The following is a 26,021-nucleotide window of genomic DNA, read 5'->3' as shown; positions in this document are numbered from 1 at the left end:
AGGTTGTTCCCAAGTACATGTGGGACTAGAGGGATAATAAGAGAAAGAAAGAAAGTCGGTCCGTAACACTGTGTTCCAGAGTTTACTAATGGAAGGAAAGGAAAAGAAACAAAAAGAAACTAAAAATATTTTGTGTTCCAAAGTTTCATTTAAGAAAGGAAAAGAAAGGAAAATAAAACATGTCGTGTTCCTGAGTTTCATTTAAGGAAGGAAAAGATAGGAAATGAAAAGAAAACTAGGCTAATCTTTAATTTTTCTTTCCTTCCGATTTGGGAGGAAATGGTGGGAAAGACATCTTTTTTTTTCCTTTCTCATCCTTTCCTTTCTCACATTTACTTTCTTTTCTTATCCCTCGTTAAGTAAGCGTTACAGTAATGAAGATATCAATAACCAACTAAGATCAAGTAGATGTAGCGGCGAAGATGAATAGGAGGGAAAAAATGAAACTAAGAACTTTAATGCTTATATATTATAGAGATTAATGAAAACCCCTTGATATATCATGCATGATGTATTATTAGTCGACCATATAAAAAAGGCTATATATAATAACTACAATTTCTGGTTTCTAAGAATGGAATGCAATTATAATAAATTGTAATAATCTAACATATAATAAAAGACTCCAATTAATGTTATATGGTTTTTTCTCCTTCAACTTAATAATATTAATAATATTATTAATAGTATATAATTTAATCTAATATCTTTCATATTAATTTTAAAGATATAAATTATGATATATCTCTCTTATATGGAATTTATTTTACATATTTATATATTATGGCGTCTTCCTATACTAATTGAAAATATATGATAATAGATAATAGATATGACGAGTCAGAATATACTAAGAAGTTTATTTGGATAGAAATAATATGAAGTAATCTTGACTATCTATTTATTCACTAAGGGCTAAGATTAAATTAGTGAAATTGTTGAAAAAAAAAAGAGACGCGTGGATTTGTCTAAGGGCATTATAGTCAATCCAAGTCAATGGTTTCTCTCTCCTACAATCCCCCACCCCATTTTTAAACGATAATAACTCTTTCATACGACATTATTTTTTCTATAAAAATTGCACCAAAAAAACGAGTGTTTTTTTATCTTTAAAACGAGTACATTATTGCTATAGTTTCGAAAAAAATTAGAAAACCCAGTTGCGTAAAACGCAATGGACAAAAAGCTTAAAAAATTATTTTTTTTTCTAAAACGCAATGGACAAAAAAACACAAAAGAAATGTGTTATTTCTAAAACGCAATGGCTGAGAAACACAAATAAATGTCCTTTTTTTGTAAAATGCAATGGACTAAAAACACAAATAAATGTCTTTTTTTCTAAAACGCAATGGCCTAAAAAACACAAACAAATATCTTATTTCTAAAACGGAATGCCCAGAAAATACAAAGAAATGTCTTTTTTTTTAAACGCAATGGCATAAAAACAAAAAAAAAATGTTCTTTTTAAAACGCATTGGACAAAAAACACAAAAAAATGATTTTTTTTTCTAAAACGCAGGGACAAAAACAAACAAAAATGAGTTTTTTCTAAAACACAATAGACTTAAAATACAAAAGAGAGTGTTCTTTCTAAAACGCAGTGGACAAAAAACACAAAAGAAAGTGTCTTTTTTTTTCAAAAACGCAATGGATTAAAAACACAAAACAAAGTGTTCTTTTTAAAATGCAGTGGACTAAAAATACAAAAAAAAATATGTTGTTTCTAAAACGCAATAGACTTAAAACAAAAAAAAGTGTTTTTTTTAAAACGCGTTAGACAAAAAACACAAATATAATGTGTTTTTTCATTGTGTTATATCATTAAGTTATAAAACGCAAAGAATTAAGGTGTTTTATAAAAAAAGGAAACGCAATAAAAAATAGAACCATTAACATATACTTTCATTTTTAATTTCAATAAACCCAACATAAAAACGTAACTAATTGTATAAAACACAAGAAATACTTTTCTTTTACTTACTTATTTCTTCTCACACTCAAACTCCATTTTTAAACTATATCTCTACTTCATGATTTCTTACAATCCCAAAAGTCAATAAATTTACATAAAAAAAAAAAACAAATGAAACGCAACAACCATTCAATTTCCTTATTCTTTCTCTCTCTCACAATTAAACAACAAAACCCTAAGAATCCTTCGTTCTATTTAGCCGCATACTCAATATCTCACACTCAAACTCAGACACTAACACGAATCTTTTTCTTTCTCTAAAACGCAATAAACAAATTCAGCCACAAATATTTCTTTTCTTCTTTCTACGATTCAAAACAAAAATCATTAAAAAAAACAAATAAACATGGAAGATCATTGAACTGAAGATCGCTTTAGCACTTTTTCCGTCATTGGAACCTGTAAATGGTGCTCGAAGTGAAAATTTTGACGGTTGATAGAATAGATCGGACGGAAATCACTGAGGCGGCGCGACGGTGGTGAGCGATGGGGTGGTAGCGATGGTGGTGGTGGTTGTGGGGTGAGAGATGAAAGATAGTGGTGGTGGTGTGGGGTGACAGATGAAAGATGGAAGCTGAAACTCCATTTTTTGTGCTTGAAAAATGACAGGGAATGTGAAATTTTGTTTGGACTAATATACCCTCACGCACCCTAAATAAAAAAAAATCATACTTGGATGACTAAGATTACTTCCTACCCTTCTGAAGGGGTATGGTCCCAGATCTCGCGTCAGCATGACCGCGAGTGACCATTACCCTTATCAAAAACCCCCACCGACAAGAACTTATCTGTGTCCGTGCGGGCACACGCGAACACAGCGGTCGAATCCAATCGATCAAGTGATGAGAAGACTTACCTTGTGTATGAAAATGGGTGTACACATAGCGATGCGGTCTGGCACCGCATCCTATGAACATTTTCGTCACGACAAGGGATCTGGATAACAGCAACAGTCATCACAAGTGGCGATGCGGCCTGGCACCGCATCCCGCAGTCTTCGCCAGAGTGAGAACGCGGAAACAACAGCAGTTACCGCAGGCAGCGATGCGGCACGACACCGCATCCTGCCCACGAGGCAAGTGGAACTGACACCACAGTGCAAGTAGCACCAATGACAGTCGCCTGTCAGCCCATACGTAAGCAACAGACTGACACCGCCGTAGGACGTGGCTTTACCTCCACAACCGACAAACCGGACGCACCTGCATAAGGGCGACGCGTCGTCAATCTAGCCACTCAATTACCCCCTTCACTCCTCGGCTATACATCCCAAACCAGGTTTGAGGTATCTCTTCTCAACTCTCTCACTACTACTACTATCACACACTTTGCTTCACAAGCAAATTACTGATTCTCACGTCGGAGAGTGGTAACAAGGAGCACCCTCCACCCCTTCCTCCTTGTTACGAGTCACGGTGTGTTTGCCTTGTGCAGGAGACAGCCCAGCTGACCTGACTGTCCAGCCACCGATCCTCGGAAAGAAGGTATTAACCCTACTTGACGAGACCAGTGAATTAACCTCTCTTGGTTAACCACTGTTTCATCACCTTTCTAGCAAGACCAAACTTCTTTTTTGATCTTTACCCTAGATATGATATGTATCTTTTACAAGGACTTTATATTTATATATTTAATTTATTATGGTAAGAAAAAGAATTATTTAATGTACACGAAAAAGTATTAGAGTTCAATTGATATTGATAACCTATCAATAATTAAAAAACGAAAATAAAGAAAAATGTTATAGTAAATACTATATTATTTTATTAAAGACATGTGTTTATGATTCTATATGTTAACCGATTATATTATATTTATTCTACTTGTGCAATATACGAGTTTTTTTTTTTTTTTAAATATAACTTCTTTTATTACTTAAAATATAAAATTATATTTATTTAACCCGTGTAACACATCAGGTTTTAACTAGTATAAAATAAATGGGAAACAATTGTTTTTAAACTCAAAATTCTTTATAATTTTCTATCTTATTTTTTAGAAATACAATGCGAGTATTTTCCATCTCTTTGATAAATGCATATAACTTGACAAGATTTTACATGTTTCTCTTAAACGTGAAGAAAAAATATGTAACTTGCTTACTTATTGCATTTCTGTAGTTAGAAAGAAAGGGTACGCTACTAAGGCTAGGAATTTGTTTCAATTTTAGGTTAATATGATTGCTGTAAATGATGGTGCTCTTCTTTCCAACCATGTCCGTCGAATCCTAAAGAAAAATTTCCATGGAAAGGCTTATTATGCGCATCTACTAGACCTCTTCAACGAGGTATGTTTCCTTGCATATTTATTCTATCCCCCAATTAATTTAGGCCATGTTTGGCTTAGCTTTTCAAAATAACTTATAACTTTTTGGAAAAGTTAATAAGTTCCTCTCTCATAACAATTTCATGGCAAATACCTTTTAACTTTTTAAAAAGTCAATAAGCTAACAAGTTATTAAAATAAGCAATCCCAAACACCCCTTTCGTTTCAATAGTTTTAACCACAACCGCTCTTAACTTCTTTTTTAACAGGTAGAGCTTCAAACGATTTATGGACAAATGATTGATGCGACCACTACTAACTTGTTGGAGAGAAAGATCTCTCAAAATATACTTTGTTTCTGTAAGTGAAAATATTAAGGTTTGCGCTAAACTTATACCATACCCTTTATTTTATTTGTTGTACCCTTTTAAAAATTATCAAATCACTAATTAGCATCCCCTTCTTTTTACACTACACATAAAAACCCTTAATTTGATGTTTTCAAAGAGAGTCTGATGTTTTTTTTTTTTTTTTTTGAACGGCCAACAAAAAACTTTATTCATTAGCAAGCGGCTACACCAAATGTACATCATACACCAATTTTACTACACCAAAGCAAAGATCAAAAACCATTCCAGCTTAGTTACTCACTATTACATTAGCCAAAAACCTCAAATTTCTTCCATTTTTCCGGAGTTAAACCAGCTTCCTTCGAGCGATTTCTAACCCATAAATAGCTCATATTTTTTATTTCCTCCAATATACTCGTAACTGTCGGACATATGCCATTGAAAATCAAATTATTTCGTGCCGACCATAAGCTCCACACCGTAACGTGAACGATAGCATTTAATGCCTTCATCTTTTTCCTGGATCCTGAACCATACAAGTGCAGCTCCAAAATGTCTTTTAAACTAAATGCATAAAACTGTGGAATTTTGCACCACTGGGGAACAAGAGACCAAATTGATTGAGCAAAAAAAACAAGACACAAACAAGTTGATCACTTGTCTCAGTATAATCTCCACATAGTGCACACATAACCGAGTTTACTTGGATGTTTCTGGCCTGTAGAGAGCTGCCCTGGTAGGTAACCTTTCCTTCTCCGCTCGCCACGAGACAAAACCCACTTTTTTTGGGACCCAACTATTCCAAATAAAACTGAAACTGGGCTCCAACCTATTATACTCACTGAGAACTTCTTTAATGCTCCTAACCGTGAAATCAGCCGATTGGTTTAACCCCCATGTTACACAGTCTAAATTAGACGAAAACGATACGGATGATAGAAAGCCCAAGAAACTCGAAAATTCCCCTGCTTCTTGTCCTTGCTGAATCTGTCTGGCCCAATCCCAACTCAGCTGTCCAGATCCTCCAACCCACAATAGCCGCTCCGAAACTTTACATACTTTATTTTTTTCAATACCAAATAAACCGGGTAACCTCACATACAATAGTTCATTTCCAAGCCATAAGTCAAGCCAGAATATTGTATTATCACCGTTACCCACCGAGACCCGAATAACCTTATGAAGCTCAATTCCTTTACGAATTAGGTGTTGTTGGATATTAATAATATGTTTCCATTGTCCCGGAATAGACATCTTTGCTGGAATCGCCGACCAAGACCTTGAATTGTGGTGTATAGCCCAAATGACTCTCCTCCAGAGGCCTTTTTCCTGTACTTTAAATCTCCGCCACCATTTTGCCAACATGGCTAAATTTGCGTCCATTAATGATCCAAACCCAAGCCCGCCATATTTAATTGGAGCAATAACTTTATCCCATGCAATCCAATTCATTTTTGCTTTTTCCTCAGATCCACCCCAGAAAAAAACTCTTCTCAATCTATCTAGACTTTCAATAACTTGAACCGGAGCTTTATATAATGAGAAAAAGTATGTTGGAAGAGCATTAAGAACTGCTTTCAGCAAAGAGAGTCTGATGTAACCCTTCTTTTTACTCTACAAGACAAAAGCCCTTAATTTGATGTTTTCAAAGAGAGTATGATGTAATACTTAGAGGGCGAAAAGCTACATTTAGCCACCAACCTTAATATTAATTATTAGATGATTTAATGCAACCGGTTCCTACATTTTTAATCTAATTTTAAACCTCATATTTTCTACGTCTCTATTATTGATGTTTCCCATGTTAGGATTTCTAGGGTTTTGATAGAATGAATAATATGTTCATAAGAATATGAATTGATAATCGAAAATTGTACAGAATGTTGTATACATATATTTGCAGCCGGTTAGGGTAACTGCCACAAACTTAGGTTATACTAATAAATAATAATAATAATAATAATAATAATATATGTCGCACTATCTAGGTTATAATATATGTAAGTATATTTATCTAATACCCTCCCGTAAGCTAGATAGTTTCCATATTGAGACGAGCCTTCAGTCTAGAGAAGTCTTTATTTTGCAGTGCTTTAGTCATGATATCTGCTGTTTGATCTTTCGTCGCACAGAACAATACTTCTACTTCTTTTTTCTTGATCAAATCTCGAATAAAGTGATACTTAACTCTAATATGTTTACTCTTGCCATGGTAAACTGGATCTTTTGCTAGACATATTGTGGACTTGTTGTCACAATAAATTGGTATTGGATATTCTATTCTTCCCTGAATCTCATCAAGTATTCCTTTGATCCAAATTGCTTGACATCCGGCTAAAGATAAAGCCATATATTCCGCTTCCGTTGATGATAATGCCACAACTTTCTGCTTCTTGGATTGCCAGGAGATGGGACTTGACCCTAGAAGAAATACATGACCTGAAGTGGTTTTACTGTCGTCCACATTTCCTGCATAGTCGCTGTCACTGAAACCCATTAGTTTTCCTTGTCCACCCTTTGAGTATGTGACACCTTGACTTAATGTTCCTTTGATATATTTGAGTATTCGCTTCCCTGCTTCCCAGTGGCTTTTCTTTGGATGTTCCATGAACCTGCTGATTTTCGTTACAGCATATGTTATATCTGGCCTGGTGTTAGTGAGGTACATAAGACTTCCAACAAGGCTTTGATATGTTCCTTCATCAGCAAATACTTCCGAATCATCTTTTGACAATTTTATTCCATATTCCATGGGAGTGGAGACTGAATTACAATTAGTCATTCTATACTTATCTAATAGGTTTCGCATATATTTTCTTTGAGAGAGAATTATGTTCCCATTTTCATATGAAACTTCCATACCAAGAAAATAGTGCAGTTTCCCCATGTCAGTCATCTCAAACTCTTCCTTCATCATACTTTTGAAAGAATCAATTAGGTTCATAGAGTTGCTAGCTATGATCAAATCATCCACATATAGACATATCACCAATTTTCCTTCATTGGTGTCCTTAATGAATAAGGTGTGTTCGTATGTGCACTTTTTGAATCCGTGTAACTTAAAATAGTTGTCGATTCGACTGTACCATGCTCTGGGAGCCTGTTTTAGTCCATATAGTGCACGTTTAAGAAGACATACCTTTTCTTCTTGTCCTTTCTTGACATATCCCTTGGGTTGCTCTACATATACTTGTTCATTTAAGTTTCCATTTAGAAAAGCCGTCTTTACATCCATTTGATGTAGATACCAGTCGTTCCTTGCAGCTAGTGCTAGAACTAGTCTGACCGTTTCAAACCGAATCACAGGAGCGAAGACTTCCTGATAGTCTATTCCATGTTTTTGTTTGTAACCTTTCACTACTAATCTCGCTTTGTATTTGTCTACGTTACCATGCTCATCAAACTTAGTCTTATAAATCCACTTTACACCAATTGGCTTCTGATTCATTGGAGGATTTACTAATTCCCATGTTTGATTTTTATATATGGATTCTATTTCTTTGTCCATAGCTTCTTGCCATTTAACATCTTTACTTGCTTCTTCATAAGATGCTGGATCTGCGTTTGCATAAAGAACGAAATTAACTGTTTGATTTCCACCATATTTTTGAGAAATCTCTTCTTCAGTAAGCTCCCGTGTGTTCCTGTAAATACTTCCTATACTTCGAGTATTAACAGTTTCATTTTCTGAATCTGTAGATGACTCATCGTTATGTTGAATTCCGGAGTTTGACCTTGATGTTTGTCCACTCGTTGAGTTTTCGGCTGTTACTTCCATTCCGTCTTGACTGTTGTTGATTTCAGGACTTCCGACAGCAACACCATATCCACCAGGAACATCCTGTATAGGCTCTGGATTTGATTGAGATGTTGTAGCTGAACTATCCCCATTGTTCATCAGAAACGGTATCGATGTGGGTTCAGATTTACATACCCAAGCCTTATTTTCATCAAAGATGACATCTCGGCTAACTATGGTCTTATTGGTTAGAGGATTATATAACTTATACCCTTTTGTATTTGTGCTATATCCTACAAATACAGTTCTTTCGGTTTTGATATCTAGCTTACTTCGAAGTTGTTTTGGAACATGGACATACGCCAAACATCCAAACACCCTGAAGTGTTCGACACTTGGTTTTCGTCCATTCCAAGCTTCAGATGGTGTCACATCTGGTCTTGTTTTCGTTACTGTTCGGTTCAATATATAAGTAGAGCAGGCCACGGCTTCGGCCCAATAACTATTCTGTAAATTCTTCATATTCATCATGCTTCGGCTGAGTTCCATCAAAGTTCTATTTTTCCGTTCTGCCACCCCGTTTTGTTGAGGGGTATAGCTATTCGTTAGTTGGTGGTGTATTCCATTCATCTTTAAATAATCTTGGAATGCTTTGCTACAGTATTCACCTCCCCGATCAGATCTTAGTGTCTTTATATTAAGATCCGATTGTTTTTCCACAAGTGCTCTAAATTGTTTGAAGTAACTTAAAGCTTCTGATTTTAACTTGAGGAAATATACCCATGTTTTTCGTGTGAAATCATCAATAAACGTAATAAAGTACCTGCATCCACCAATAGACTCCGTTTTCATGGGGCCACATATATCGGTATGAACTATTTGCAAAGGTTTTTGAGTCTGCCACGTTGACTTCTTTGGGAATGGCTTTCTAGCATGTTTACCCGAAACACATCCTTCACAAATGTTTGAACTTTTTGTGATTCTTGGTATGCCTCGTACTAGTTCTTTATTTCCCATTTCAACCAAAGTGTCATAATTCACATGTCCAAATCGTTCATGCCATAGAGTAGAGTTATCGGTTGTTGTCATTGATAGTGCAAGTGATATGTCACTTTCAGGGTTCAAAGGAAACATTTTATTGTTTGTCATTTTAATAATCCCTATGATTCTATCGTTTATATCCTTGATGATACACCGTTCCTTCATAAACTCTACTTGGTAACCCTTTTGTAGTAATTGACCTACACTTAGTAAGTTGTGCTTTAAGCTCTTCACATAAAATACATTTTGAACCTTCTTTTTCTGACCTTTAATTGATATCATTACTTCTCCGATTCCTTGAACTTCTAATCGTTTATCATCCCCCGTTCTCACTTCCTTTTGAAGTGATTCATCTATCTTGACAAACAGGCCCCTATTACCTGTCATATGATTGCTGCACCCGCTGTCCAAGTACCAGCAATCTTCCTTAATCGTCTCCTCCATGTTGAAAATCATAAACATGGTATCATCTTGTTGCTATTCTAATTCATCTTCCTTATGAATTAGAGCATTATCAGACTTTTCGTTCATATCCTTCTTCGGACAAAACTTGGCCGTATGTCCAAGTTTCTGACATAGAGCCCCAAGGTCTGCCTTTGTTCTTGCCCCGTCCCTTAATATTCTGTCCGGATCTATCCGTGTTCGAGTTCTGCATTTGAAATGCATGTTCCATGGGAACATCATCATACAGTTTCATCCGTAGTTCATGGGATTGGAGTATGCCCATGAGTTCTTCGATGGACATATTCTCTAAATCTTTCGTTTCCTCCATCGTAATGACCACAGACTTGAAGTTTCGAGTCAGGCTTCGTAGTATTTTTTCTACTACACGCTGTTCACTCACTTTTTCTTCATTCATTCTTAATTGATTCACAATTAAAGTTGTTCTATTGAAATAATCTTCAACAGTCTCACCCTCTTTCATCTTTAAAGCATCGAAACTACATCTTAAGGTTTGTAATTTTACCGTTTTGACACGATTTTCTCCCCTGTAAGATTTGTGCAGTGTGATCCATGCATCTTTTGACGTTTTCGCGATAGCAACACGTTCAAACACAGTTTCATTAACCGACTGGAATATGATATGCAGCGCCCTTCTATCTTTCTTCGTTGATTCCCGATGTGCAGCGATAGCGTCTTCTGAAGGGTTCGTTCCTAATTCTTGATATCCGTCTTCTACAATATTCCATAATTCTTGAGATTCCAGTAAAACCCTCATCTGGATGCCAATGATAGTAATTCTCCCCAGAAAGATTTGGAATTTGTGATTGAATGCCGGTTGCTGGATTCATTTGTCAGGATATAGTCAAAAAACAGGGATCTGGAGTTCGTATTTGATAGTATACGATCGATTCGTGTGGCTCTGATACCACTTTGTTAGGATTTCTAGGGTTTTGATAGTATGAATAATATGTTCATAAGAATATGAATTGATAATCTAAAATTGTACAGAATGTTGTATACATATATTTGCAGCCGGTTAGGGTAACTGCCACAAACTTAGGTTATACTAATAAATAATAATAATAATAATAATAATAATAATAATAATAATAATAATAATAATAATAATAATAATAATATATGTCGCACTATCTAGGTTATAATATATATAAGTATATTTATCTAATATCCCAAGCATATTCACCTTTATGTTTTTTCTCTCGTAGTTGTGTAGAAAGCAACACACTTAGCTGTTTTCCTGTTCATTTCATAATGTTAATCCATTTAAGTTTCCCAAACATGTTCACCTTTATGTTTTTCTCTCGTAGTTTTGTAGAAAACAACACCCTTAACTGTTTTCCTGTTCAATTCATAATGTTACTCAATCCATAGAACATATTTTTTCTTGCATCTACTAAAGTACACAATGCCATATGTATCGTCTTGCAGTAATCGGCGGATTATGCAGTACAAAAGTTCTTATTATTCATTTTACCTTCCAGTAAGTAGATTTTGTTTCTACTGCATTATATTTAAGTTTTTTTTCATTTTGTACTTTTGATTCATGGCATTTGTGTTTTACTTAAAAAAATACTATTTGATAATAAAACTGTCGATCATATATTCTTTGCTTTAAGGTTGCATGTGCCCTCCTTTTGTTGGGAGAAAATCCGGATGATTATGTTTAAATGAAAGACATCCTTGTTGAAATGGGTATATATTATCAAATCCAGGTAAATATGTTGTATTATTAATTATCTTGACACACTGATATGATCCGTACTTATATGTAGGCCTCCATTTCTTTCATTTATGATGTACGTGGAACATGGTTTGAACCCACCACATTATATTTACATTCATGTTGAACTTGAGTAACTATTATGTGTATAAACACCTTTGAGTAACGTTTCAAGTGGTTGTCGGCTTAAACTCCAACTAGGGACAAAGGTTTAATATATTTAGTTCCAATGAATAATAATTTATATAAACGCCTTTGAATTATTACATGTAGAATGATTATCTAGACACTTTTGGTGACCATAACACGGTTGGAAAGGTTAGTCCTCCTCATTATTTATTTTAGCTGGTATGCCTTGTTAGAAACAACAATCTAAGCAATATCTTTCCCATTGTATCAGATTGGAACTGATATTGAAGAACGCAAGTGTTCGTGGTTGGTTGCTAAAGCACTCGAACTCGCTAGTGAGGAACAAAAGCAAATTCTATACGTAAGCATAAATCATCACTTTGTCGCTTCTCATATATGAACTCTCTCATCTAAATATGTGGTATATATCATAAAAACTTATAGGAAAACTATGGGAAAAAGGATCAAGCCTGTGTAGCAAAAGTCAAGGAACTATATCATACTCTTAACCTTCAGGTTTCTTATTACTTGATTATTTCCTATATGTTATATATTGGAACAATATATGCTTCATTTCTTACTTTATTTGATGGATATTTTGTAGGGCGTGTATGAAGAATATGAGAAAAAGACCCATGAGGAGTTCATGAACTTAATTGAATCTCACCCAAGCAATGTAGTACAAGCAGTGTTGAAAACTTTCATGGGAAAGATATATAAGAGGCAAAAGTAGGTCCACAACTATTTATAAGATGTCATGTTGTTTCGTTGTTATTTTTGCGTTCAACCCTGTGTTTCCTCTAAAATCTTCCGTGTGATTTAATTATAGTTATAATAATATGAATAAGGATTTTGTATCTAAACAATTACATGAATGATGGACATATTGGTTGTTTGTGTTTTGAAGTTTACGAATAATAGGTTTCAAGCTAAATTTAAAATTTCAAGGAAATAGTGAAGAAATATTATTCTTTTATGTCTAATGGGTATAGGTTGATTTTGACGGTGTTTCACGTCATGGAGTTTGGTATATTCTTATTTTGGGTAGGTTGTTTTGATAATATATGGGGTCTATTAAAATTGAGTAAAATGTTTGGATAGTTTATGTGGTTTTGTAATGTGATACCTGTAATTTCAAACTTCTGGAAATTATATCGGTGCTCTCTGTGGGTTACTTTTTGTTACTCGGACGGTCTCTGGAATGGATGGGGGTTAATTTTCTCCGTTAAGTCCATGTGAAATTACAAAATTACCTCTTGCTTTTATTAAAATATAAGAAAACTCCATACACACACACTCTCTCTCTCTCTCTCTAAAACACACACTCTTACTCTATCTACTTGCTCTCTCTCTCTCTCTCTCTCTCTCTCTCTCTCTCATATGACAACCCCCACCACCTGCCACCACTAGCACCACCACCTGCCATCACCCCCACACCACCACCTGCCGCCACCCACCCCCACACGACCACCTGCCACCACCTACTCCACACCACCATCACCAACCCCACACCACCACCACTTGGGCTTGATTGAGATTGAGTTCAGATCCTCCCTTCTTTATTTATCTGGTCTCAAACGCCACCATCGGAGATAGATAGAGATCAGGGAGTCGACGATAGAGAGAGAAAGTGAGGGATGAGAGAGAGATAAGGGTGTCTACAATAGAGGGAGAAATTGAGAGGTGAGAGAGAGAGAGATCAGAGTAAATACAATAAAGTCACAGCAACAAAACCCTTCAAGTAAATACAAGAAAGATGGCAATAGCTGGCCCAATCGCGACTTTCTCACCAAAATGATCTACCTGCACCAAACCAAAAATATCTATGCTGATGGCGGAGGAAGAGGAGGAAGATGAGAGAAAAGCAACCGGCACATGTGCACCCAATCCTCCTCTAGGGCATGAATGACGCGCAGCAAATAGGCAATCTGCTGCTCAGATGCAAGGAAACGAACATCCGAATCAGTGGGAAACGGAAGGGGAGTGTGCGGTGCGGCAAAAGGAGTCTGACAGTGGCACGGAGGACGTGGAGCTCTCTCTAACTCCTGAATGCGACGACTCAGTGTGTCCTGCTTTAGCTGTAGAGAGATGAGTATGTCCTCAGTCGTGTACCCCACATGATAAGGGTGGTACGGGTCGGATAACGGCATAACATTGGGCGAAGCCCACAGAAACGGCTCGCTCGAAGGTACGAAAGATGGTGCAGTGTGGGGGAACTAGGACATGAACGGAACTGATGACGATACAGGTGGAACAAAAACAGGCGGCTGCCTCGATGAACCCTCCCTAGGACGAGGTGGCGGAATGTCCTGGAGGAATGCGATGGGAAGATCAGTGCGATGGACGTCAGAGGTGTGTGGGTGGAATAATGGAATCTCAAAAGGTGTGGAAACAGGTGCTACAGGAGGAGTGACGGGTAGCACAAACGGTGGGTAGTCATCATCATCCTCGATCCACCCGTTACGGGTGTCAGCATAACGACGATCAATGTGAGCGGCAAACGGTGCATGGTCAGCATGCACAGGGGCCGAAACAGGTACTACGGGTGCAACAATGGGTGCATCAATAACAGGAACATCCGAAATCGGTGGTAAATCGACGGGCGCAACAATGACAGGTGGTGCTATGTCTGGTATATCGACATGACCAGGCTCAGGTAAAGGGTCTGGCAAATGTGCAACAGCTGGGGATCAATGGGGTCATAAGCAACGACCGGCTCCGGACCAACAGGAGCAGGCTCATCAGGTAAAAACTCGACCTCCGGATCTAGGTCAACGTCGAGGGGCGCAACAGACATCGCCATGTCTGAGTCGGAATCAGAGGAATAGTGCTGTATGCCCTGGGCGTGCAGTGAAACGGACGCTACAGACTCGAATGAGTAAGGACCAAACAGATCAAAAGGAGCCTCCTCAATGGGAGCCTCGACTGGAACGACAGGATCAGCAATGGGCACATCAGCAGGAATCTCAGCCAAGGGAACAACAGGGTCGACAACAGGATCATCAGCAAAAGGGACATCGGCATCCATGAGGGCCACACCATCCTGGTCACCCTCCGGGGGACCCTCTAGGAACAAATCAATGTCATCATCAGCGAACTCATCATTAGGCAGATCCTCGAGGGGTACTGCGGTGAGCGGTAGAGGAGCAGGGACCTGAAGAAGAGGTAGGTCCCCATCGAAAGGGCCATCAGCAATAGGAATATCATCTCCAAAATCAGGAAGAGCAAACGGTTGGAAGTCATCCTCATCCGTGCTAGTAGTGTCTGACGTGTAGACCTCACTCTCTGACAGAATCTCATCGTCCGACACGCTCACTATAGGATCCATAGTGTTCGATACTCCAGTATCCGATGACGATGGCATGGTGTCTGTAACACAACCACACATATGCACATATATCAACATGAAATCAAATAAACATGTAAGTCACAGTAATGAAAGCAAGTAATCCTCCTAGTCTCCCCAGACTACCGCTCCCAGCCTCTCAGACTGAACTCCCTAGCCTCTCAGACTATCTCCCTGGTCTCTAAGACCAACCTCCCAGTCTCTAAGACCAACCTCCCAGTCTCTAAGACTAAACCTCCCCAATCTCTAAGATTGAACCCCTCAGTCTCTAAGACTGAACCTCCCTCAGTCTCTAAGACTGAGCCTCCCTCAGTCTCTAGGACTGAGCCTCCCCAGCCTCTAAGGCTGAAATAAAATTTTGAAAAGTGTATTTGTGGCTTTTTGTTTGTAAAAATGTTTTGTACCCTGGATCTGGATTTTTAGTGTATGCAATGTAAAAATGTTTTCGTGAGAGCCCTAGTGATCATAGTCTAGACTCGAGGGAGAATCCTTGTTCGCTATGATCGAGGCTCTGATACCAAGCTGTCACACCCTGGCTTTTGCGGAAGCGTGGGTTTAATTTGTGTGACTTCTTAATACCATAGCAACAATCATAACAATGCTATTTGAAAATAAAACACATGATGATCATCCATTCATTAAATTTAAAGATACCACAACGTCATTGTTTGAAAAAGTCGACACATAAAACAAGTTACAACCATGACAAGATTAAAGCGTGTTCACATGACACAGCAAAAGACTTAAATAAAAACGTGGTTTAAAGACATGTAACCCGTCCAGGTAAGGGTTACACCTCCTAAACCTGGATGACATCGTTATTCACTACGCAGCTTGACACAATTGCACACTTCGCCAGATCCATTAATTTCCTGAAATACATGTAGTTTGAAAAATCAACAAAATTTGAGCGAGTTTATGTAAAAGTGAGTATGTATAAACCTTCAAAGTATGAATAAAAGTCCCTGGTATGTAGCAATACGGAAAAAGAGATCACCAATGGGTTGCAAAACCACTGGTATGTGTGAAAAGGTGCAGGAAGACTCAAACCTAGCAAATTTGTTACCGGGCTTCGGTTGTAAGACACAGTCACCTCTATGGGCCGCCCCGGCCTCATGGGTGTGGGCTCGCTACACCGAAATAGATCTATCACTCATGTCCCTCGGTCCTAACAACGAGGATTGATGGCCTTAAGTATTGTACCCACCCTTCACATTATCTAGTAGTAAAAACCTTCCCTAAGCTAACCATACCATGTAAATAAATGTCTGTAATAATTGTAGCATGTATTTCACCCCCGAAGTATAAAACTGAAAACAGTAAAGAGAAAAGGGGGACATGAACTCACAGAAGTGCGTCTCTTGAATAGAATCGTCAATCCAAACTCGGTCTGCTATGCGATGACCTACACGTACTAATGTCTTTTAGACGAACGGGTCGTGCCTTGATTCAGGGTTTAGTGTTTTGAGTTGCGTTACTTTGATATTATCCCAAGTTTGTGACTTTTTGTTAAAATAATAAAAATTATTCTAACTTAAATTTTGTTTTTGGGAACAATAGTTAGGCAACTATTTTGTATCCACACTCCTCAAGTATTTTATATGTGTATTCCCTTCCCAAGGATGGGGGTATTTATACATGTACATATGTAATTCCGAAAAATATATTTTAAGTCTCACTTAGAAAAATATATTTAAATTATTTGTCTAAAACATCTTAATTCAAAATATATATATTTTTCCCAAAAATATTATATTTTACTTCATAAATTTACCAAAATAATATTTTACCAAAATGTACGCGTAAAAGTATTTTTCTGAAATATTACATAAGTTACGTTTTAGCGTGTCGTATTGCTACAACAAATGCGTAACTTTAATATTTACTTCGTGAGAGTTTGATATTATTTTGGAGTCGTAATTTCTTGGTATATATAAGTTATATTATTTGATCCTAAAAATAATATAACTAGTTCACAAAATAAACAAACAATCACACAAGCGTTTTAGTAGAAAATATATATTCTAAATATATATTTATCAAATTTTATTTACGAAAATCAACCTCCGGCACTTAGTATTTTTGTAATAAAAATCATGGCGAAGTTTATTTTGAAAACAAGGTTAAAAATATAACTGTAACACTTGCCAGAAAAATATTTTCTAAGTGTTGAAATTTTAGAAAAATTTCGCCAGAGTTTTCTTTGTAAATGGAGGTGTCCATGCTTACTAGCATATCATTTTCTTTTCAAAAATTCATTCAAACAATTCTCAATCAACAATATTCAACCTCCACTTACCAAACTTGCCAAAAAACAAGCATAAACTATAAACTCATTAACTTGAAAATTTATAAAAGTATGTAGTAACTTACTAGCATACTTAGTAAGTCTTGTTACCTTTAAAAATATGATTAGTTCTTTAAAAACTTCATTTTCAAAGAGTTTGAAAGTTCACAACTTCCAATCATATTTTCTAAAAATATTTCTTTGTGAAATTTTCTTATTACACAAGTGTTTCTACACTTGTTTATCCACAAAAAATGACGTTAGTTTATGTAGGATCCAAGTTTTAATGAAACTTATATTTTTCACTTGGTTCTTTTGAAAAACCACCCATGGATCTTTAGATCCACATGATTATAACCTACTTTGATCTTTATTTTTTATGTGTGTTATGCAATATATAGTGTGCTAGGGTGTTCGGGGACCCTAACTAGCTTAGAAAAATAAAAACAATGTGTTTGACAATATTTTTTTGTTCCGGGTAAAGTCCGGTTGTTCGGTTGGGTGTTGTTCCGTTAAAGTGCTTAATTACTCCATAATGTGTCTTTTATAATACTTTTTGTGTCACTTTAAATTCCCAACACTTTGGAAAGTATATAGGACCATTTTGCCAAGTTTCTGCAAATTACTAGCATAATTAAATGCTGAATTTTGTTATTAAATGCAGAATTTTGCATTTAGAGTGTGTTTTAGGCACTTCCCGGCACTATAACTATCACCTAGTGACTCAGTTTTATGGTCCTCACTTCCCTACACTCCCTACTAGTGTAGTACCCTGTCTCTGGCTCATACTGGCCTCAAAACATTGTCTGTCTAGGTGCTGGCATTGTCAGCATGTTTTCTGGGTTATCCGCTCAGTGTGCTAACTGTGCTTTGTGCATTAAGTTCGTCAATAAAGTTTGTGTGAAATAAATGAAGTGATAGTATGAAATGTGATGCATATGTATGTATGTAACAGAAATCAGAAAGCAGTTTAATCACAGTTGTAATCAAGCACAGTCATTAAGCACAAATTTAAATATTAATTAAGTGTACGGATACCTGTAATTGTGAGGGTTGTCACAGTATTTTAAACATATTGCAGGATGATGATGATGATGATGATATTAAAATAGGCGTAGCGAGGATACTTTAGATACACATTAGACATCATTAGATTATGTTGTTGTATCAAATTTTAAACAATGTTGTACTTTGTTTATCGCCTTGTTGTTGTATTTGAATTTCCATTGTATTGTAACTTGACTAAGTTGTTATGAAATTTAGTCAGTTTATTTAAATTATTGTCACTTTTAGTGTTATGTTGCAATGAGCAATCTCGTTTTTGTCTCACTCCGATGTTTCCGCCATCGGTTGGGTTGTGACACGCGGGAGGGACCAAGTTGGCCCTATAAATGCTGAACCTTGGGACTGAAGCTTGTACACCATTTCGCTCAAACTTTGACGAAAACTTCTATTTCTATTATCCATTTCTTAGTATTACACCCCTAAATCTTGCAAATATTTGCCCCGTTGTAAGTGTTTTAACCCCTAATCACTGATTCGATACCCTATCCGATCGATCCTGAACCCAGCGACAGATGTCAAGGTTATGCGTGAATAAGGCTACACTTTGTTAACTACGTTGGGGTTTTGATCTCGTGATGTATCGATAAAGTTTGAGTTGGGTTATTATAATAACATGTGTGCATTGTATATTTTATTAGGACCTCAGGAATTATACCAGAAATTATGCCAGGAGGATTTTAGTTAAAACCCTAAGTCTACAAAGTGAGTCATTCTTTCTTTTTACTAAATGCTTTACAAAACTCTAAATGTTTTTCAGTTATACTTACAGAAATTAAGTTTTTGTATTCTGCAATTAGTACTAGTATGTGGGGTTTTGTGTACATTACTTGATAATTTTCACCATTAGAAAATGGGTTAGCCAATGTGTGATATGACCATAGTCACAGATCCGATCGAGTGACAAATACTGAATGGAGTATTTGTTAGATATAAACAATGTAATCACCCTTGATACTGTAAAATATAATAATATGTCTTTTTATAAAATTGAATGAACTAATCAGTATTTTTCGCTAATAAAATGTTTTCAAACGCGTTTCAGGTAACTTACTGTGAAGGTAATAGAAGCCTGCTATGGAGCACTGAAGGCTTAAATAAAGTGGCTATGATTAGCTGAATAAAAGAATAAATTTATGTTTTTAGCAAGTAGGGTTTATCCCTATAAAAACATTTAAATTTAACATGGGTTTTATCCCATTTGTTTAATATTAAAAGTTAGGTGCTTTACAAACTCCGAAATTATTTCATAACTACGATCATGATGATACATTTCGCTGCAAATTTAATAAACACCGATACCACCTGTTACTAGCTCACGGCTCCCGCCCAGGGTGTGGTCGGGGGCTGTGACAAATGAAATTCCCAAAACTATGGAGAAAATGGGTTGGCGTGTGTTTAAAGTCAAGTTGGGCCTCGGTTTTGGTGAATGGGTCTCCCACATCAGAGTTCAAGCTACAAAGAGGATTAAGACAAGGTGACCCGCTATCACCTTTTCTATTTATTCTTGCTATGGAAGCACAAGACGTAATTATGACTAGGGCCGGTAAAAGAGGGGCTTTTAAAGGTATAAAAGTTCCAAATAAGGGCCTATGTATATCTCATTTACGCTATGCGGAAGACGTAATATTCATGAGGGAATGGTCCGAAACAAATATATTGAATCTCAATAGAATCTTGAGATGCTTCTATTTGTGTTCGGGGTTAAAAGTGGACCTAAACAAATCAAGTTTATATGGAGTGGGAGTGGAAGAGGAAGAAATTGAAAGAATGGCTAGAAAGCTAAAGTGTAAGAAGGGGAATATGTCGTTTGATTTTCTAGGATTGACCATAGGTGCAAACATGAAACGAGTAAAATTTTGGAAACCTGTTGTGGACAAGTTCAACACGAAATTATCGGCTAGGAAGGCTAAATGTCTATCGTTCACCGAAAGAATGGTCTTAGCAAAAGCGGTAATGGGAGCTTTACCAAACTACTACTTCTCGATATACTTAGCCCCAAAGAAAGTCATAAAATCTTTAGACGCAATTCGTAGAGACTTTATATGGGGAAGGAAAGATGGGAAGAATAAGATTCATTGAATCGCATGGAATAAAGTGGTAAGATCAAAAAAAATATGGAGGATTTGGCACCAGCAGATTAAGAAGTGCAAATCTTGTTTTCATGGTAAAGTGGGGATGGAAGTATAAGATGAACCAGAGACACTATGGGTGAAAGTTATAAAGACAATACAAGAAAATAAAAGATGCATCAGACACATACCAGTTAATAATAAAATTGAAGGTACATGGAAAGATATAGTTGTTGCAAGCAAAGAACTTGATAATATGGGAATAAACTTGAAAGAAAGATTGGCAGCAAAGGTGGGAGATGGAACAAAGGTGAAGTTTTGGCTAGATAATTGGGCTGGTGGGCTGCTGTTTATGGATCGCTACCCGGAACTATTCAGGATTGCGAAATCTAAACAAGATAACGTGCCAGAATGTGCTATAAGATTAGACAACAAAACCCAGTGGAACATCGGCTGGACTCGGCCTCCAAACAATGATGTCGAGTGGGTTGAATGGACCGGAAGGCTTAATGTTCTATGTTATGTAAGATTCACCACAGGGACATATCGATGTGGATAAAGGATAGATGAACGGGAAGAATTCTCAGTAGCGATTGTAAGGAACCAGATTATAAAACAATCGGAAAGCGAACATGAGGTTCAATGGTCTTATTGGAATACTTGGGTGCCGGCAAAGTGTAACTACTTCACATGGAGGGCGACTATAGGAAGAATTCCAGTAACACACAAACAATGAAAAGAGGTATCCGAATAAATAACTACATGTGCCCGAGGTGTGATTCACATGACGAGCCGGTTGCGCATTTAATCAGCGGATGCACTATGTCGAAATCAGTGTGGTGGAACATCCTCGCTTGGCTAAAACTGCCTACTTCAGCAACTTTAGCTCATGCGAAAAGATTCTGGCATATATAAGGTCTAGCAGGATCAGAAGATTGGAAGAAAATTGCGAACATCGTTTTTCAATCTACAGTATGGCATTTATAGAAGGCAAGAAATGAAAAAGGAGTTCAATGGCATACGCGATATGGAAATAATATCGTCGAGGAAATAAAGTCAGATTCGTACTTATGGCTAAAGATCATATCGAAGTTTAAAGAGTTAGTATGGGAGAGATAGGTGGATTTTAATATAAGAGACTTAGTAAAATAAACTGATGTAATTGGGGATGTACTGGTTTTTGGTTTTCTTTCGTGTACTATTATATTTAGGGTTTTACAGCATATGCTGGCCTATTCTATAATCATGGAATCTTACAGTTCAAAAAAAATATTTTATCAAGATGATTTAAAACGATATATTTTCTGACGGTGTGTTTACACTTGTACCATGTGTTCTTAGGCTGCTCCGTATGGGGGACGTCCCCGCCCCGTCGAGCCACGACACCGTCTCGAACGCCATTTCCACAGGCTCGTCAGTGTCTTAAACGTCCTCCCCAAGATGACGTTGTCGGCCCTCTCTCTTCTTCTTTATACACACACACACACACCTATACATACGCACACACACATATATATAAGGCCCACCCTCTATTTCCCTAGGTCCATCCCCTTTGCCCCATCCTCACACCCATCATACGTGGCGGAGCATCCTTTGAAAACTACCCTCCTCCCACACCGAGTAGCCTTAGGTTGCTCAGTGTGGGGGACGACCCTGGCCCGTTCAGCAACGGCACCGGTCCCCAACACCATTTCAAAGGTTGCGTGGTCGTCATGATCGTATTCCCGAAGACGGTGGGGCCGGGTCTCCCCCTTCCCACATATACATATACATACAACACACACACATACATACATATATATATATATATATATATATATGAGAAGGATCCGTTAGGAACCACCCTTTATAGCGAGAACCAATGTGAACACAAGCAAAAATACCAAAAACAATATAAAAAACACACAATAAATATTTTTTTACTATTTTTTTAAGGCCTGGTCTATTCGCACACGCCATTTGTCTTTTTGCACATCCAAAGCACCGCGCTATGGCCAAAGCGGGGCGCTTTGGTCTTAGTCAACAGACAAGGACTGATGCGTGTGTAGTGTAATATAATTTAGATATATAATTAAGCCCTTTTTACACCTTTAGCCAAGTTTTAAATTTAAAAAACACGATATTCACTAACACTAAACACACATATGGGCAAGTGCACCCATCGTGGACGTAGTATAGTGTTGGTAAGATACCGAGGTCGTCCAAGGACACAAGAGCTTTTAATACCGGTTTATCCTCAACGTCTAATCAAATCAAAAGTTAGAAAAAATGTTTTTTAACTAAGAAAATAAAACTAAGTAAATGCTGAAAAATAAAAATAAAATAAAAACAGATAGACAAGATGAATCACTTGGTTCCGACTCGTGTATTAGTATAACCTTTGATTATTTTCGCACTTTTGCACTTGTTTAAGAGATTATCTTAGTTATTGTAGTAGGCCCCTCTTTTGAAGGGGACGTTACCCTCAACCCAGTAGTTTGAGTCAGCAAGGATACAATCCTAAAGGGTTGGATTATTGGAAGATAATGAATTAAGTTATTAATGCAAATTATGGTAGGCCCCGCTTTTGGCGGCGACGCTACCCTCGGCTAAGTAGTCTGAGTCAGCAGGGATACAGTCCTAAATAGCCGGGTTATAGTATTAATAGTAGTTAACTTATGAGGGATACAGTCCTAAATAGCCGGGTTATAGTATTAATAGTATCCAATACCTATGGCATTGAAGGAGATCCTACTAAATTTGACCCAGGTCCCTTGCAGGACCTCTAAACGCTGAACAAGGGCAAGACCCTTACCAAACCGTTCCCTTAACCCCCGACCAGGTAGCCAACATACCTCCATATAGACCGTGGAGATATGAATGGTGAAAATCTTTTATTTTATATAGACAGTAAAATAATGCCAAGACACCACGGACAAACGATAAGGAAAGATCACCTTCAACATAAGTAACTAGTTATTAAAGTCATTAATACAAAACCAAATAAAAAGTGCAAAAGATTAAAAATAAAAAGTATTATACTAAACACTTGTCTTCACCAAGTGATGTAAGAGACTTAGGCAAACATGGCCTTGATTGTCAAGAACTCTTACGATCAATCTTGGATCCCGAGACGACTCACACACTCTACGATGGACAATGGATGATGGTGGTGGATGATGGTGTTATGGTGGTGGTGGGTGGTGGATGAAGTGTGAGAGAGGTGGTGTGCCAAGGGATGGATTGGAATGAAACCAAGCACTCCTATTTATAGGCTGAACAGAAGGCTGGGCACGGCCCCGTGTCCGCTGGACACGCCCCCGTGCCTGTCTGACACTATCTCTCTTCATTAATTGTAATTCGCAATTACAATTAATGCGCCTGCTGTACTTTCACCACGCCCCCGTGCTCACTGGACACGGCCCCGTGGTGGGCAATAGAAGCTTCTACAGGTTTGTCTTTTCTGCTGCTTCTTGGGCACGGCCCCGTGCTAGCTGAGCACGGGGCGTGTTCAGGCTTCTGTTTTCTCTTCTTTGCTTGGGGAGATGCCGTTGAGGGTTCGGGCAGTCTACTTTTATTCCTTTTCTTGTATTTATGTTAGAATTAGCTGTCTTTTTGCTTCTTTTGTGAATTTGAGCTCATTTCATCCTGAAAATACAAAAGGAAGACAAAAACACTCTTTTTCCAACATTAGTACTTAAAAAGGGTTAGTTTTATGCCTTAATTGATGTCATTTATATGTTGCATTTTACACATATCAAATACCCCCACACTTGAACTTTTGCTTGTCCTCAAACAAAACTCTTTAAATGTGGCTTACACTCCCAAATGGAATGGGTAGAAGAGAAGGTTTTTGGATTGTCATAGAGTGTCGGGAATCCAAGATCTTTTTGGGTTTTATTTTTATTTATTTACAATCCTATTCGTTATGACTTATTTAGAACGCTTAATAGGATAAATTACTTATTTGGGCATAACATGCCTTTTTTTTAAAAATTCTATTTATATACAAGTTCACATACCTCACGGGAGAAATTACTCAACAATCGGCCGAAGGTGTATTTTTTTAGTGAATCACTCGAGAGCGGCATGGAACTTACGCCTTCCATAGGCTTGCCAAGAAATCAATCCTCCTCCTTTTTAACTTTTATACCTTTGTAAAATATCAAGAGGACTTTTTGGGTGAAGGGTTAGGCTTGGGTTAAAGGTGGGTGGTTGGGTTAATGGTTAGTAAAAGGGCGAAAAGCGTAAAAAGCGTCGGTTTTCGTAACACACTTTGTTTTTAGTGACTTTTTTTTGAAGTATTTCTCCAAACAAGCTTTTGTTTGTATACCTTGTTTGTTTTTAACTTCATCATATATTTTTTTTTTAGTCACATAAAAGAACGAGCTTGCAAAAAACCAAGCTTGATACTAAAATAAAGGGTGAAAAATAAAAAAAGGGTTTTTTTTTGGTGGGTAAAAAGGGTTTAGGGTAAAGAAACGAAAAGTTTAGGCTCAAAGGGGTTAACTAGGGGGATTTTGGGTAGGTGGTAAAAAAATGAAAAATAATGGTGTAGAAAGAAAAAATGGTTAGTCCTAATGCCTCCATCATTTACTTACTTGGGTTTAAGTTGGTAAGGACCGGGAATGAATCGTCGTGGCAAGTTCTAGAGTTGTAAGAACCAAGCGGCTATTCACACAAGAAACGAAAAATGAGCATTTAGTCTAAAGATGTAAATTTGTATGCTCAATAAAGGCTCAAAACTCACTTTTGTGGGAATGGGTTTTTAATGTGATCAAGTATATGTAATTAAATTTTAACGAGACTTGTTATGCCGTTTCATAATTTTCCTATGTTGGTTCTTGTTATCACGACGCTCTCGGTTGTAAATTTTATAAAAATATAACCTTATTAATCTTGTGATTCCCAACTTAAACTTTAGACAAGTAAAAAAATGAAAATTTTTGAAAAAATTTGGGGTGTTTAGCGGTTCCAATAGAGTTTTGTGTAAGGCTTGTTGTTAGGACTTGCAAAATTTCGAAGTGTTAGCTTCCCCCCCACACTTAAATTACACATTGTCCTCAATGTGTCCCAAAAATAAATTTTTAGGTTGATTGGATGTGTAATGTGGTGTTAAAAAGCAAAGATTTATGTTACTGGCAGTCTGGACACGGCCCCGTGGGGACCGGACACGGCCCCGTGTTCAGGTGCCAGTAACAGAAATTAAAGAAATGAGACAGAAGCCTGGACACGGGGGCGTGTCTGGTGAACACGGCTCGTGTCCAGTTACCTGAACTGGGCGTTTTTCTGCAGGTGGCTCAGCACGGGGCCGTGTTGGTTGAGCACGACCCGTGTTGAGCTTTCTGTAATGGAGATTTGTGTCGGGTTGCTTCGTTCTTTCATCCATTACCACCATGAGTGTGTTTTATTCCTGCAAATTAAAACTAAAAGATTAAACTAGACTAAGGATAGTTTCGCGGAATGCCTCCGTGGTGCGCCACGTTTATAAGGGTCCTTGGCTAGACCCAATGTGAGGTTATATATTTTCTGAGTGGGATGCTTGGCGTCCCATGTTACACCGTCGGAGAGCAGCATCCAAGCTCGAATCAATA

The 26,021-nt window shown here is 37.3% G+C and overlaps 1 protein-coding gene and 1 pseudogene across 1 annotated transcript; one reads left to right on the top strand and one right to left on the bottom strand.

Annotated features, from left to right (window-relative positions):
* LOC110890053 overlaps positions 1–12,544 on the top strand; it is a 36,277-nt pseudogene extending 23,733 nt beyond the window's left edge.
* A 1,353-nt stretch (positions 12,545–13,897) lies between these two features.
* Positions 13,898–15,045, bottom strand: LOC110888088 (proline-rich protein 36-like). The gene is made up of 2 exons (XM_022135628.1): positions 14,406–15,045; positions 13,898–14,346 (listed from the first exon to the last, which is right to left on the bottom strand). The coding sequence occupies exons 1-2, from the start codon at positions 15,043–15,045 to the stop codon at positions 13,898–13,900; spliced, it is 1,089 nt and encodes a 362-aa protein (XP_021991320.1).
* Positions 15,046–26,021: the final 10,976 nt, after the last annotated feature.

The sequence above is a fragment of the Helianthus annuus genome, chromosome 11 (assembly GCF_002127325.2).
Source record: "Helianthus annuus cultivar XRQ/B chromosome 11, HanXRQr2.0-SUNRISE, whole genome shotgun sequence".
In the NCBI taxonomy this organism is placed as follows: Eukaryota; Viridiplantae; Streptophyta; class Magnoliopsida; order Asterales; family Asteraceae; genus Helianthus; species Helianthus annuus.
This window is presented reverse-complemented; position numbering and strand designations above follow the sequence as displayed.